Below are 15,206 nucleotides of genomic sequence, written 5' to 3'. Positions count from 1 at the left end.
ATTTTAAATTTTATTTAATTTTAATTAATTTAAATTTGAATATGAATAGCCACATGTGGCCAGAAGCTACAATATTGGAGAGTGACCCTCTAGAATTTCTCATCATATCTATTTCCTTTAGCTACTAATCTATTTTTACTTTCCTTTAATGCCATACTTTATTTTTAAGTGTTAATTCTAATTCCTGTTGGTATGTGGTTAGAAAAAGAAGCACATACAAGGCTCTCTTCCTCTCCCACCACTAGGCCTACTGCAAGGGGCAATCACTTTTATCCCAATTTGATTTCTGTTTATCTGGAGGTGGGACCCAGATATATAGTGTAATTAATATAAGATATTTTTACATCTCTGGCTGTTTCATTTCTATCTGCTTTTCTCGCTTTCTCCCATTAACTGACTAAATGTTAAGTTCTTCATGTCTTGGTGCTGTTTTTTTTTTCTTACTCTATTCTTTCTCTAGGTAATCTCACTCATGCTCATGGCTTCCAATACTTTCTATACACCAGAGACTTCCAGTTTTGGATCTGAGTCCAGATACCTCTCGAGTTTCCTTCTGCTTAGATAAATATATGGATGACTCATAGGGACCTTAAACTTAGCCTACGGGATTCTGGATAATCGGCCCTCCCCCGGATCTGCTCTTATCTTCTCCTTCTCAGTGCATGACTTCACTGTCCCTTCAGTTGTGCCTGCCATCTTGATCCGTTTCTCTTCCCCACTTCCGGCTCATCATTTCAGTTCTGCTGCCAACTATTTCTCAAATGTATCTACTTCTCTCCATTTTTGTAGCAACACGCTTTAGTCAAAACTGCTATCATCTTTCATCTAGTTTACCACACTTGCTTACTGGTCTCTTCCATTTGGGGACTTCCCAATTATCCACAGCATTTAGGAAATGTCAACTGAGTGATTGTTAAACCTTAATCAGGTCTTACTGCTCTGGGATTGAATTAGAGAATTCCAAACATGGCTGGAAAAGCCCTGTGAGAATGGTCCCTGCTCACCTCTGTGATCTCAGATCTGTCCAGTTTCCCTCGTTGCTGTGCCGCAGCCAAGGCTGACTGGCCTCCTTTCTCTGCTCTTCCCTCATTTTGAAGCATTCACATTTGTTGTTCTCTGCCTGGAATGTTCTTGGCTCTACTTTCTGCCACCTATGTCATTACTTAAAAAAAATTTTACTTCATCAGAGATGCCTTTCCTGGCTATCCTCATTTTACATTATTATCTCTACTGTTCCCACACCAAGATTCCCAGGGATCAGTTAATATATGTGTTCAACTGTGAACTTGTCAGATGGTTTAAGGAATAAAGCTTTATATGAAGTCTCTGTACTTGACTGTTACAGGTGGTATTTCAGGTCTGTTCCCTGCTAAAATGATTTAGACCTTCAGAAGCCAAACCCTTCTGAAACTGCCACGATGGGCAAACGAGATGATTATAGCCAGTATATGGTTCAATAATACATGTTTACATTTTTCAATGTTATCTACAGTATTGAGGAGGACTGTTCAAACTCGTCCCGCTCCACGAACTCCAACCGTGGAAATAACTGAGAAGGAACAAAATTGGGAAAAGAAGACCTTACCGACTTGCACAGATATTCAGAATTCAAGTGAAGAGAGTCATCTCTTCACTCAGAGGTGGAGGGCGTCTCACATGGGAGAAGATTTGGAGAACAAAACACAGGCTCCTTTTGTGAACCTCTCACAGTCTCTGTGCAATCCTCTCTCCAACGCTCAGCAACCGAGATACCCCGCGTTCTCAGAAGAGCCCCCGGTATTGGGGGATGGGCAACAGCTTAGAACAAATGAAGCATTAATACAAAGAAAGGACATCATGGCACGAATTGCTGAGTTGACACTGCAGAATTCAGGGGGAGAGCAAGGGGATGGACTTCGGGAGTTAAACAAACCGAAGACAAGTCATACCAGCTGCATGACCACTGTGAGTACCAGTCAAGGACTGACCATGGTCATGGAAGAATTTAGGTGCATTGTTGGGGCCTCTTTAGGGACTTCTTGCCAGAAGTGATCTTGTATGTCTTTGAGGTTGCTACCAGATGGCTTACATTGTGTGATGTCCTCATCACAAAATAAGTAGAAGTTATTTGTCAGTTTATAGTTCACACACAACAAAAGAGGAAGCATAAAACATAAAAAAGAGGAATGAGTGAGGAAATTAGGATAAAGGTAAAATGTGTAACAGCTAAAATTGAGCAAGGAATGAAGTTTTAATTAGAATATGTAGAATTAATGTGACTTAAAAATTTGCCACCCAACTACATTTTAACTGAAAACGTTTTTACTCTGAAAGAGGTTCATAGAAAAGCATTATGTGTTGTTGGCCCTCAGCTTGTGTGTAGTTAAGTTTTTAGGACACAATGCATTTTCCTATAGAAATGATTTTAAAGGATTTTTAAAGTCAGATTTTAATGTACATATTTATCCAGGGATCTTGCTAAAATGCCTTTTCTGATTGAGTACGTCAGAGGTAAACCCTGTGCATTTCTAGTCAGTTCCCACATGAAGCCCGTATAAGGATTCTACCTTGAGTAGCATAAATGTTCATGTTATAGTACAGGGATTTTGTAAGTTAAACTGCAGAGTGACCTGGTAATCTCAACCTTCATTTCCTTATTTGTGGGAGAAAAAGAATCCTAAGTTCCAACTGGGAGGAATTTATTTTATTTTATTATTTTATTTTATTTTTTTAGTCAACAAGAGAGAGAAACAGACAGGAAGGGAGAGAGATGAGAAGCATCAACTCATAGTATGGCACCTTAGTTGCTCATTGATTGCTTTCTCATATGTGCCTCGACTGGGAGTGTGGGCGGACAGCAGCCAAGCCAGTGACCCCTTGCTCAAGCTGGTGACCTGGGGCTTCAAGCCAGCGACCATGGGGTCATGTGTGTGATCGGATGCTCAGGCCGGGGACTTCGGAGTTTTGAACCTGGGTCCACTGCACTACCGCCTGGTCAGGCATCTGGGGAGAATTTATAACCGACATCCTCATGCTGGTCCCAGGCTTCCTTTTACTTCTTTACGAGCCAGAGTGGCTCCCGTCAGGCTTCTGATAGGGTCAGGAGAGTGTTTGAGCTGTTGGAAGGAGCTGGCAAACATCATGTGTTAGGAGTTCGGAGGGTGATTGCTTCCATAAGGACCTTACCGTTGTTGGATTGAGCGCTTCCTTGAGGAAGATTAGGGGATGGGGGATAGTAAGGTTAGGAGTAAGGGCCACATCTATCAGCATTGACTCATGGGCAGTAAGCATAAGATGGAGATTAAGTCACAGAAATAGTAGTCAGAAGGGACTGGCAGAAGAGGAGCTAGGAAGGAGTATTAGGAGTGGGCAGTAGCCATCAGTACAGATGTGTATAAGTATGAACTGTCTCAATTTTGAGTCAATGGAGACGGTGTTTGCAGAGTTTTGAAGATTATTAGATAGAAACAGGCAACTTTTTAGTTTAAAAAAGGAGGCAGAGTTAAAAATGGAGTTTGCCTCCTTTTCTAATTAGCATATATAGATCAGGCTAGAGAGGACAAACTATTACTGTTCTTTTTGTTATCAGAATTACAAAATACTCTTTAATTCATATGTTTTGCTTTTCTATTTTTAAACTAATGGACATAGGTACAAATTACTGATTTCTATTAGGGATTGTTTATTCCCAAAGAGACATATTTAGCTAAATTAAATAATTAAGAAGGACATATATTTCAGGAATTTTTTTTCTTTCATTTTTAAATTTTATTTAGAAAATTAACTTTAACAGGGTGATGTTGGTCAATAAGAGTACATAGGTTTCAGGTAAACATTTCTATAGCATTTTCAAATTTAACTTATTTTATATTCCTTGGGTGGCTTTTTTTTGTTTGTTTTAACCTCTTGTATTCCTTTTCAGTCACCAACTGTCTTAGATCAGTTATCTTAGGACAAAAGTGTCCCAGGGAGGGTGGCCCAGGGAGGGTGACACATGGTCAGGAGTGATAGGGTCCTAGAAATATTTGCCAGCTACTTCATGGTGGTTATAATTATAGGATCATCTGTTTCAGCTATAGCAGATCCTCTTTCGTAGATTGTGGTTCAGACCCCAGAACTGGTATTAATATGTATGTTACTCAGAACCGAGGTCTCTAGAAATAATCTTTGCTCCTGTGATCTTTTGTGCAGTTCACCAAACACTAAGAGATGCGGGAAAACTCTGTCCCACAGACACTCTCCTTGTCCAGAGGGACTGGAGGGCTTACGTGGCACCAACATTAGAAGGATTAGTATCCCTTTGGTTTAGCCCTAACTTTTCAGTTAAGCTACCTGTAAATTCTATTCTGCCCCCATTCAAGCTTGCATTGAGCAAGGGCTATGAATATTAATGTGTTGGATGTTAGTGGAAGAATTTATTTTTATAAGAAGTCAGACTTATTCAGATTGTTCTTAATATGGAATTTATGCCTTTCTCTTTTCTTTTTAAAGTCTTCTCCAGCAGCACAACCTCTCACACCAAGTAGCATGGAGGAGCGGATTGCAGAATTGAACCGGCAGAGTATGGAGGCTCGCGGAAAACTCTTGCAGTTAATAGAGCAGCAGAAACTTGCTGGTTTGAATCCCCCCTCTCCACCAGTGTCACCTGTTCAGTCACCTCTGAGAGCTTGGACTGGTTGGTCCCAAATGAATGACTTAAAAGGTAGACAATTTAAAACCTAAAAAATTTTCACTTTCTTCATTTTGCAAGTATTTATTGAGCTGAAAGAAATCTCAGAAAGCATATATTGTAGTGCTTTCAATTTTCTGTAGAAACAGACTAAGTCACAGAAGAAGTGACAGAGATAGAGCTGGAAGGCCAGCCTCCTGTTAGAGAACTATCCCTTTGGTGTCTGGGTTCCTAGGTTGCTCTGTAGGGAAATGGGACTTATGACAGTATATGATCTGCTTAGGACATATGTTGCATAAAACATAAGCATCAAAATTATAATTTAGAATTTGATCAGCAACAAATTACAAGTAACTGTTGAAATCATTAAGTATTTTATTTATAAATTATTACATTTAGGAATGTGAAAAGCTAGAGGGGATTCTAAATAATAGAGCAGTATCTGAAAAATTAGTTGTCATCATTTACATTCAAATAGGTACTGGTGAAACAAAGTTGATCTCAAGTTGCTCTTTAGCGAAAAATTGAATTATTAAGATCCTCCAGGGGTAGAGCTACATGAAGGCTATAAAGAGACTGAGTTTGGCTCCGTATAAGAGAGAGTTCCAATTGTCAGGACTAGAAAAAGCTCTGTATCAGTAGGTGGTGTATTCTCACAGGTGTTTGGGCATTTGGGTTTTAGAAAGATTCCTATGTCTCTGGCTGGTCGAAGCAGGTGTTCTTTAAGGTAGATGCCAGTAAGACTTTTTCTCTTAGTTAGAAGTCATTTCCTTTTTGAAAGCATAGACCCAGACTCTTGAAAATTACTGTAAAATGAGGGAGAATGCATTTCCCAGCGCCCTTCCTCTTTTAGACTTCTTCAGATGACAACTTTGCCTACTGTTCTTCATAGTCACAAAGTCTAGATGCAACTTCTAATTAAAATGAATAAATTAAATCACTCAATATATATATGAACACCTACTACATGCCCGCCATGTTCTGGGCACTGGGGATACTGTATCGAACAAGACCAATCCCTGACCCTGGCTGGTTGGCTCAGCGGTAGAGCGTCGGCCTGGCGTGCAGGGGACCTGGGTTCGATTCCCGGCCAGGGCACACAGGAGAAGCGCCCATCTGCTTCTCCACCCCCACCCCCTCCTTCCTCTCTGTCTCTCTCTTCCCCTCCCGCAGCCAAGGCTCCATTGGAGCAAAGATGGCCCGGGCGCTGGGGATGGCTCCTTGACCTCTGCCCCAGGCGCTAGAGTGGCTCTGGTCGTGGCAGAGTGACCCCCCGGAGGGGCAGAGCATCGCCCCCTGGTGGGCAGAGCGTTGCCCCTGGTGGGCGTGCCTGGTGGATCCCGGTCGGGCACATGCGGGAGTCTGTCTGACTGTCTCTCCCCATTTCCAGCTTCAGAAAAATACAAAAAAAAAAAAAAAAAAAAAAGACCAATCCCTGCCCAACTTGACCACTTGACTTTAGTAGTCAAGTTGGGGAGCAGGCCATAAACACATAAGCAAGTAAATATATTAGATAATATCAGTGCTAGGTACAATGAAGAAAAATAAAGCAAATTACTTTTTTTCTTTAAGTGAGAGGAAGGGAGACAGAGACAGACTCCCACATGTTCCCCGACTGGGATCCACCCGGTGACCTCCATCTGGGGCAGATGCTCTGCCCATCTGGGGCCCTTGCTCACAACCAAGCTATTTTTTTTTTTTTTTTTTGTATTTTTCTGAAGCTGGAAACGGGGAGAGACAGTCAGACAGACTCCCGCATGCACCCGACCGGGATCCACCCAGCTCGCCCACCAGAGGGCGACGCTCTGCTCCTTCGGGGCGTCGCTCTGTTGCGACCAGAGCCACTATAGCGCCTGGGGCAGAGGCCAAGGAGCCATCCCCAGCGCCCGGGCCATCTTTGCTCCAATGAAGCCTCGCTGCGGGAGGGGAAGAGAGAGACAGAGAGGAAGGAGAGGGGGAGGGGTGGAGAAGCAGATGGGTGCTTCTCCTGTGTGCCCTGGCCGGGAATCGAACCCGGGACTTCTGCACGCCAGGCCGACGCTCTACCACTGAGCCAACCGGCCAGGGCCAACCAAGCTATTTTTAGTGCCTGAGGTGGAGGCTCCATGGAGCTATTTCTAGCGCCTGGGGCCGAGTGGCTTGAAACAATCAAGCCACGGCTGCGGGAGGGGAAGAGAGAAAAAAGGAGGGGAGGGGTGGAAAAGCAGATGGTCACCTCTTCCTGTATGCCCTGACTGGGAATTTGACCCAGGACATCCACATGCAGAGATTTTAAAAAAAATGTTTATTGAATTTATTGGGGTAACTTTGGTTAGTAAATTTATACAGGTTTCAGATGTACAGTTCTATACCACATCATTTGTATATTGCACTGTGTGCTCACCACCCCAAGTTTCCCTTCATCATTATCTGTCCCCCTCTACCCTTCTCTGCCTCCCTCACCCCTTTTCCCTCCCATAATCTCTGCACCATTGTTTGTGTCTATAAGTTTTTTTTCTTTTCATAATCCCTTCCTCTTTTTCACCCAGCCCTTCAACCCCCCATCCCCTCTTACAGCTGTCAGCCTGTTGTCTGTATTTATGAATCTGTTTCTGTTTTGTTAGTTTATATTGTTCATTAGATCCCACACATAAGTGAAATCAAGTGGCGCTTGATTACTCTTAAGAATAATTTTGTGATTAAATAAGATATCTTCTGTTTCAGTAGCTCTTTAAGGTAAAAATATTTTTATTTATGTTATCTCATTTGGTCCGCAACATACCCTGAGAGTAGACAGAGCTGATATTATGCCTGTTCGATAAATAAATACACTGAGGTGTAAATAAGTTAATGTGATTTGTCTGAAGTTCTAAAACAGAACTTGTATTCTTGCCATTCTGGTGGTTATATCCCTTCAATAGTCTTTACTTACATAAAATTCTTGGTTTCACAGGAACCACTGTGGGCTGTAATGATAAAATAAAAATAGATCATATGTCATAAAACTTCTTGTTTTCTAGGGTAACCGAGACATATAGAAATAGGGTTTCATCACCCAAACCACTGGTTTAAGCGGTGATTAATGGGAGCCTCTGTACACTGGCTGGAATGGACATGAAGTCTTTCATTAGCAGATACTTAGTAAATATTTGTTGATTGATAACCTGCTTCTGAAATACTGAAAATGTACATAATTATTGTCCCAGGCCACGTTAGCTTTTTAGCCAACTTTCCTCTCCTATTTAAAGTCTTCAGTAACAATAATAATGTAATCAATGTAGAAGATTTAAAGGTTTACTGAATGATTTCAGAATTTTTTTGTCTCTTTTTGGAAAACTTTAGATAAGCTACTTTTAACAAAAATCTCAAGTTCTCCAGGGCTAGCTCTCAATTTGTTTTTCACTTCCAGACCGAACATGATAGCACTTGTCTGACTGAACATTCTGGCGCTCGATGAACTGGCATGCTACCGAATTGATACTAGTAACTACAGTTTATTGTCTCACAGCTCATTAAAAAAAAAATCTTTCAAGTGTACCTGTGGGCTATAATGATAAAAATAGCTCTCAAATTTTTAATATGAACTTGGCAGTGACAGAAATCAAGTTAAATTTTTAAATTTTTATTCCAATAAAAGGTAATGGACTTAATATTTATTTTTATATTTTAGAAGGAGGAAAGAGGACAATTGAGGTATCCATTCCAGGAACAGAAGCCCTAGAAAGCTCCAAATGCAGTACTGTCTCTCCTACTAGTGGAGTAAATACAAGAAGGTAGGTTACAATGTGAATAATTACTTCAAAAAAATCAAGAATGTAGTATGTGTTTTTTTTTCTCTTTGTGAAAATATCTGACTTAGGTTCAGACAGACTCACTGATGTAAAGAAACTAAAGTTGTCAAAGAGGAGAATTTTGGGGGCAAAAAGAGAGACGTGAGGAACAAGCCTCCATTAAGTAGAAAGCCTGGGTTGGCTACTGAAAACAAAAATGGGATAACAGCACATGTGCAGAATGCTTTTTGGGTTCCTAAATTAGGAGATAATACATGACAGGGTGGATAAATTGGCCACTCATGTTTTCCTCCTTTATAATAATGAAACTGAAGCTCATAGAGCTAAGTGTGCCTGTGTGGGTCACATGTTGGTAAATGGTGACATTAGGGGTTTTTTTCTGTCTCCACTGTGCGCCTACTGTTGCACTGTGCTGCTCCAGGTCTTGTTACTCTTACACCACCTGGGCCTTCTGATTCACTCCTGCATGCCTCTTTTTCCCCCTTTAATATTAAAGGCAGGGGTCCCCAAACTACGGCCCGTGGGCCGCATGTGGCCCCCTGAGGCCATTTATCCGGCCCCCGCCGCACTTCTGGAAGAAGCACCTCTTTCATTGGTGGTCAGTGAGAGGAGCACATTGACCATCTCATTAGCCAAAAGCAAACCCATAGTTCCCATTGAAATACTGGTCAGTTTGTTGATTTAAATTTACTTGTTCTTTATTTTAAATATTGTATTTGTTCCCGTTTTGTTTTTTTACTTTAAAATAAGATATGTGCAGTGTGCATAGGGATTTGTTCATAGTTTTTTTTATAGTCTGGTCCTCCAGTGGTCTGAGAGACAGTGAACTGACCCCCTGTGTAAAAAGTTTGGGGACCCCTGATTAAAGGCTTATTAGTGTAATACCGTAGTGGTGGGTACATGTCATTATACATTTGTCAAAACCCATCGAATGTGTGACACAATGCATGAACTCTGATGTAAACAATAGATTTAGTTAATAATAATAATGTATCAATATTATCTCTTAAGTTGTAACAAAGTACCACACAAGTTGTTAATAATAGGGGAAACTGGGGGGAAGGTGTTGAGGAGTATTTTGGAACTCTTGGTCCTTTACACTCAATTTACCTGTAAATCCACAATTACTCCCCCAAAAAAAGAAAGTCTACTAATAAAAAGAAAGACTTAGGTTGGTGAAAATGTGTTACAAATAATTTACCGCATTTGGACCTAAGTCAGCCATAACTTTTCAAGCTTTTGCCAGTATTGAGAATTGTCAGTCTTACATAATTTTTGAAGGTTAATAATGATAGATGACTCTCTCTCTCTTTTATTTCTCACAAATAGGTCTTCAGGAGCCACTAGTAATTCTTGTTCTCCATTAAATGCCACCTCAGGAAGTGGACGATTCACACCTGTTAATTCAAGAGCAAAGGTAAGTGATAAAATGTAATTGTGAAATGAGTATAAGGGCAGGAGGGTGAGGGTGGAAGGGGCTGTTGTAGTGATTTCTATTCTTAATTATTATTTTTGATATTCTAAAGATGATATAAAATTTTCAGAAGAAGTTAATTTAACTTCAGTAGAAAAACAAATAAGCTATATACTTCTTTCATTTTTCTAGGGTAACTAAGGAATAAGATAACATTCAATAGGATTATAACTATTCTCAGAGACCGGAAATGACTGGTTTCAGGCAGAGCTTTCCAAATAGTGTGGCAGGACATGAAGGTGTGCTGGAAATGTGCTGTAGGTGTGCTGAGATACTGTTTCCCTCAGTCCTTGCTGTAAATGTGCTGTAGGTGTGCTGAGATACTGTTTCCCTCAGTCCTTGCTGTAAATGTGCTGTAGTTGTACTGAGACAGTTTCCCTCAGTCCTTGCTGTAAATGTGCTGTAGTTGTACTGAGACAGTTTCCCTCAGTCCTTGCTGTGAATGTGCTGTAGGTGTGCTGAGATACTGTTTCCCTCAGTCCTTGCTGTAAATGTGCTGTAGTTGTACTGAGACAGTTTCCCTCAGTCCTTGCTGTAAATGTGCTGTAGTTGTACTGAGACAGTTTCCCTCAGTCCTTGCTGTGAATGTGCTGTAGTAGTGCTGAGATACTGTTTCCCTCAGTCCTTGCTGTAAATGTACTGTAGGTGTGCTGAGACAGTTTCCCTCAGTCCTTGCTGTAAATGTGCTGTAGGTGTGCTGAGATACTGTTTCCCTCAGTCCTTGCTGTAAATGTGCTGTAGTTGTACTGGGATAGTTTCCCTCAGTCCTTGCTGTAAATGTGCTGTAGGTGTACTGAGATAGTTTCCCTCAGTCCTTGCTGTAAATGTGCTGTAGGTATGCTGAGATAGTTTCCCTCAGTCCTTGCTGTAAATGTGCTGTAGATGTACTGAGATACTGTTTCCCTCAGTCCTTGCTGTAAATGTGCTGTAGTTGTACTGAGATACTGTTTCCCTCAGTCCTTGCTGTAAATGTGCTGTAGTTGTACTGAGATACTATTTCCCTCAGTCCTTGCTGTAAATGTGCTGTAGTTGTACTGAGACAGTTTCCCTCAGTCCTTGTTATAAATGTGCTGTAGTTGTACTGAGACAATTTCCCTCAGTCCTTGCTGTAAATGTGCTGTAGTTGTACTGAGATACTGTTTCCCTCAGTCCTTGTGGTAAATGTGCTGTAGTTGTACTGAGACAGTTTCCCTCAGTCCTTGCTGTAAATGTGCTGTAGTTGTATGTACTGAGACAGTTTCCCTCAGTCCTTGCTGTAAATGTGTTGTAGGTGTACTGAGATACTGTTTCCCTCAGTCCTTGCTGTAAATGTGCTGTAGTTGTACTGAGACAGTTTCCCTCAGTCCTTGCTGTGACTGGGTGGGCTTGATAGTCAGCCCTGGAGCCAGTCACATTTTGTGTTATTTTACCCCAGTGTGCCATATTTTACCCCGAGGTGCCACTGGTTACAGAGTTATGGCACAAAGGGTAAATACATGTATCATATACTACAAAGTTTCCATTTGTTCTGATTTACTAGAGGATTGTACAGAAACTAAGCATCTTACAGTGAACACACAAAGCAATGTACAGGCGATATGTTGCAGACTTGTGTACTTGAAACCTGTATAATTTTATTAACCAGTGTTACTCCAATAAATTCAAATAAACAAGCTAACAAACAAAAAAAAACCCAAACTTTTTGCAAAAGACATTTTTCTGTATTGGTAATACAACAAAATATAGTTTGAGTGTTTGGTCATAGTGAATGGTGAGGATATTTTTTAAATCGTAAACATTACATTTGCAAACTTGAGCCAACAACTATCAGATATGGAGGAAATTTTTGCTGTTATCACTAACTTTACTAGTTATGTTCCCGGTAAAACAATGAGACCTCCATTCTTGTCTTCTTGGAGGACAGATTTCAGTCAAGAGTCAATGTGCAGTGAAGAGTAAAAGAAGAAAGAAAGAAAAAAAAAAGAGTCAATGTGCAGCAAGTAAAGCAAGAATTTATTGGCTGTGTGGGAGCACACTCAGAGGGACTGAAAGAATGAGTGTCTCAATTAGTTACGGCACTTGGGACAGTGAAACAAGGAAGGGCCTGGGATAAAAAGAAGCAACAGGAAATATTGTTGGCTTTGGCTCTCTAGAAATATTATAGGAAAGAAATGAGCCTCGGGGGGGCCGCTTTGGCTCACTGGAAGGTCTGAGGAAATGGGGCCTCGGAGACAGGTTTAGGGGCTAGCACAGGATGAGCTGCCACTGCCCATTGCTTCTCTGGTTGCAAGTCTCGCGGGGTCCCTTGAGATATGGAGAGCAAGAGGAGCGAGGAAGATGTGCCTAGGGAAACAAGAAGGGGAGGAGGAGAAAGAAAAGGAGGGAAATGGTGGAGGAGAAAGGCATGGTTGTGCTTCTGGATCGTAAGGACTTTTAAAGGTGGGACTTCTAGGAGAGGTCCCCAGGGGAGGATCTGAATAGAATATACATCAGCTCTTGAAGTGTGTCCTTTTTGGATTGTGGTCTCCACTGATTGGCTGGTGCCAGGGCAGGGGGTCAGTAGTCAGTGCTGCTGGTCCTGAGGTCAGCCATGGCATCCTTTGTCTGGTTTTGCTGCTTTTGTGGGACTGGAGCTGAAACACAGCTGAGGCCTAGATGTTATCCCTAGGGGTTAATGCTTAAAGGCAGTTCTCCAGCCCTTGTTCATTCCCCCCAAGGAGGTCTAACTCACATGACTAGCAATGTGCCAGGAGAGGAAAGATCAGGAGAGGGTCCAAACCACTTGGCCAACAGTATGTAAGGCCAGGGCGTCCAAACTGCAAGAGCAGTGAGTGATATGCTAGTGGAGGCAAAGTTACCCTGGGCAAGGTTCTTGTTTCTTCAGTTTTGCCCATTGGTAGGCACCTGGGGATTGTTGCCCTGCTGACCGTGTGTGCCTGGCCCATTGTCCTTGCTCTGCTCATGTTTGTCTTAACTGCTTACTACAATTAGAGCAAATAGTATTTCAGTGAACATTGAGTTTGTACAGCCCAAATTAATTGATAGGCTCAGATATTCTAATTGTCCAACACTAGAAAATTTGTCCTTTGCTGCTTACTATACTCTTAAAAAAGCTTTAAGCTATTTTATATAATTTGTTCTTAGTTTCTGGATTTTAGTAACAAATTTAATTTACAAGATGACTTATTTTTAAAGGTTATACCAGTGATTTGCATAAAATACTGGACTTTTTATTTTTTTAATTGGGTTTCCTAAATCAACAAAGATACCTGTTGACCAGGGGGCCAGTTATTGGGGAGTGTCTGTTAGAGAATACAAATTGCTAGTAGTCATTGAATTTTCAGTCCCATTCGGTGGCATAGGGACAGCCTTGATTCTATGTGCTTGAATGGTCTTGTGTTTCTGATCACTTTCTAAATCCTTTTTTCATCTTTGTTCAACAGACCGAGAGACAAAATGAGGAAGGCTGGTTTGCTCTTTCTACCCACGTGTCGTAGTGGAGCCGAGCCTGCTGTTTGCGCGCAGTGGTGTGTTCCTGAGCCGCTGTTTGTGCTCAGCGGTGTGCTCCTGAGCTGCCATCCTCTCTCCCTGCCCCTGCTTCCAGGTTTTTATGTCCTTTCAGATGAAACCTGCAAAGATCTTGTGACTTAGTACTAATAGAACAAGGAAATAAAGCAATTATTTTATTTTTTGACTTTATCAAATAGATTTCCAACAACAAACCAATCTGTAACCTCCTGTAAATAAAATTTTGACTATAGGGAAATAAAAGTTTTATATTCTAATAATTTCATATGTATTTTCAGGGTTTTTTTCTGAGTAATATATTGTTACCTTCAGCATCTTTATTTGTTTGGGGTTTTTTTGTGTGTGTTTAGTATATCTTAAATGTTGATCTATTTTTATTTTCTGAAGAACTAAGTTGTTTCTCATATAACTTAAAATAAAATATCTTTGTGTGATTAAAATCTGGCTTTCAGAAAAATTTCACACCACCTTTGTGTTTTTATTTTGAGGGAAGTCACTGTAGTTTGTTACTTTTTCTATCCAGTGGGATGTACAGCTTTAAACAGTAGGCATGGGAGGATATGTTTATATTTGCTTCAGCAGGTTAAGAGTGGTTGTATATCCTGTGAAATTCTTACATAGTCCTTAAATGTAAAAGTGTCATCAATAATGGTAATGTCCATAAAATAATTGCCATAGAGCTAAAATGTCTAAATGCAGTAACATTGATTGATTTGCATATTTAGTGTTTGAAACAAACTTGAATACAAAAGGTTGCTATTAATTTTCCCAGCCCTGAATCTTCTAAGTGTTCAGGGTAGGTCTTATTTCAAGGTACTTGTTTGGCTTTTAAACATTGATTTTTTTTTATTTTATTTTTTTATTAAATGAGAGGCAGAGAGGCAAAGGGATGAACTCCCACATGCACCCTGACTAGAAGCCCCCTACAGGGGTGTACACTGCCCACCTGGGGCTGCTGTTCTGTTGCTCAGCAACCGAGCTATTTCAGTGCCTGATCCAAGGCCATGGAGCCATCCTCAGTGCCTGGCCCAACTTGCTTGAACCATATTAGCCGTGGTTGTGGGAGGGGGGCTCTAAGAGATAGAGAGAGAAGGGGGAAGGGGAGGGGTGGAGAAGCAGAGGGTCGCTTCTCCTGTGTGCCCGGACGGGAATTGAACCTGGGAATTCCACATGCTGGGCTGACGCTCTATCACTGAGCCAACTGGCCAGGGCCTGTTGGTTTCTATATTAAAGTTGGTTTTTGAATTATTTCTGCCCCTTGGCTGTATAATAGTAATTCTCGGCCTAAGTGAGGTGGGTATGGGGTAGGCGAAGCACAGTAAAACTACTTAGGGGGCTTTTTCAGCTAACACCTTCCCTTCTCCTGCAATTGTAAGTCACTGTTCTAGGAAGTGTCCTATGCTTTCATTTGGGCCTCTTCATTGTTGTGGTAGCAAAAATGATATTATTTTCTTCTGGTATCACTGATTTTATTTATGTAAAGTCACCTGTATTCATTTGCATTATTGTAGATTCTCCCATCTATATTGCACTTTTATAACTTGGTATTTAATAGTATTTACTAAATACTATTATTAACAATATTTATAAATACTATTACTAAATAATATTTATTGATACTATTTATATATTGATAGCCTGGTATATGAACCATTTTAGTGTTATTCCTTATATTACTGAAATGTCAAATTATCTGCTAGGTTTGAGAATGCCTTCTTCTGTCATGCATTTTCCTTATTGTTCTCCAGCTACTTGGCTCTTTATTTTTTCCCCCTTATATTCCTGTAAACCTGGAAAGCCATTATTC

The 15,206-nt window shown here is 40.9% G+C and overlaps 1 protein-coding gene across 5 annotated transcripts in view; it reads left to right on the top strand.

Annotated features, from left to right (window-relative positions):
- SPICE1 (spindle and centriole associated protein 1) overlaps nucleotides 1-13,839 on the top strand; it is a 68,275-nt gene extending 54,436 nt beyond the window's left edge. For all 5 annotated transcript variants that reach the window (XM_066347524.1, XM_066347523.1, XM_066347525.1 and 2 more), the window contains 6 exons: nucleotides 1,493-1,944; nucleotides 4,471-4,681; nucleotides 8,298-8,400; nucleotides 9,748-9,835; nucleotides 13,315-13,389; nucleotides 13,422-13,839. In XM_066347524.1, coding sequence (XP_066203621.1) covers nucleotides 1,493-1,944; nucleotides 4,471-4,681; nucleotides 8,298-8,400; nucleotides 9,748-9,835; nucleotides 13,315-13,368 — 908 coding nt within the window. In that variant the 3' untranslated portion in view covers nucleotides 13,369-13,389; nucleotides 13,422-13,839. The remainder of the gene's footprint in view (nucleotides 1-1,492; nucleotides 1,945-4,470; nucleotides 4,682-8,297; nucleotides 8,401-9,747; nucleotides 9,836-13,314; nucleotides 13,390-13,421) is intronic.
- Nucleotides 13,840-15,206: the final 1,367 nt, after the last annotated feature.

The sequence above is a fragment of the Saccopteryx leptura genome, chromosome 8 (assembly GCF_036850995.1).
Source record: "Saccopteryx leptura isolate mSacLep1 chromosome 8, mSacLep1_pri_phased_curated, whole genome shotgun sequence".
Taxonomy (NCBI): domain Eukaryota; kingdom Metazoa; phylum Chordata; class Mammalia; order Chiroptera; family Emballonuridae; genus Saccopteryx; species Saccopteryx leptura.
Note: the sequence above shows the minus strand (reverse complement) of the source record. Positions and strands in the feature narration are given on the sequence as shown.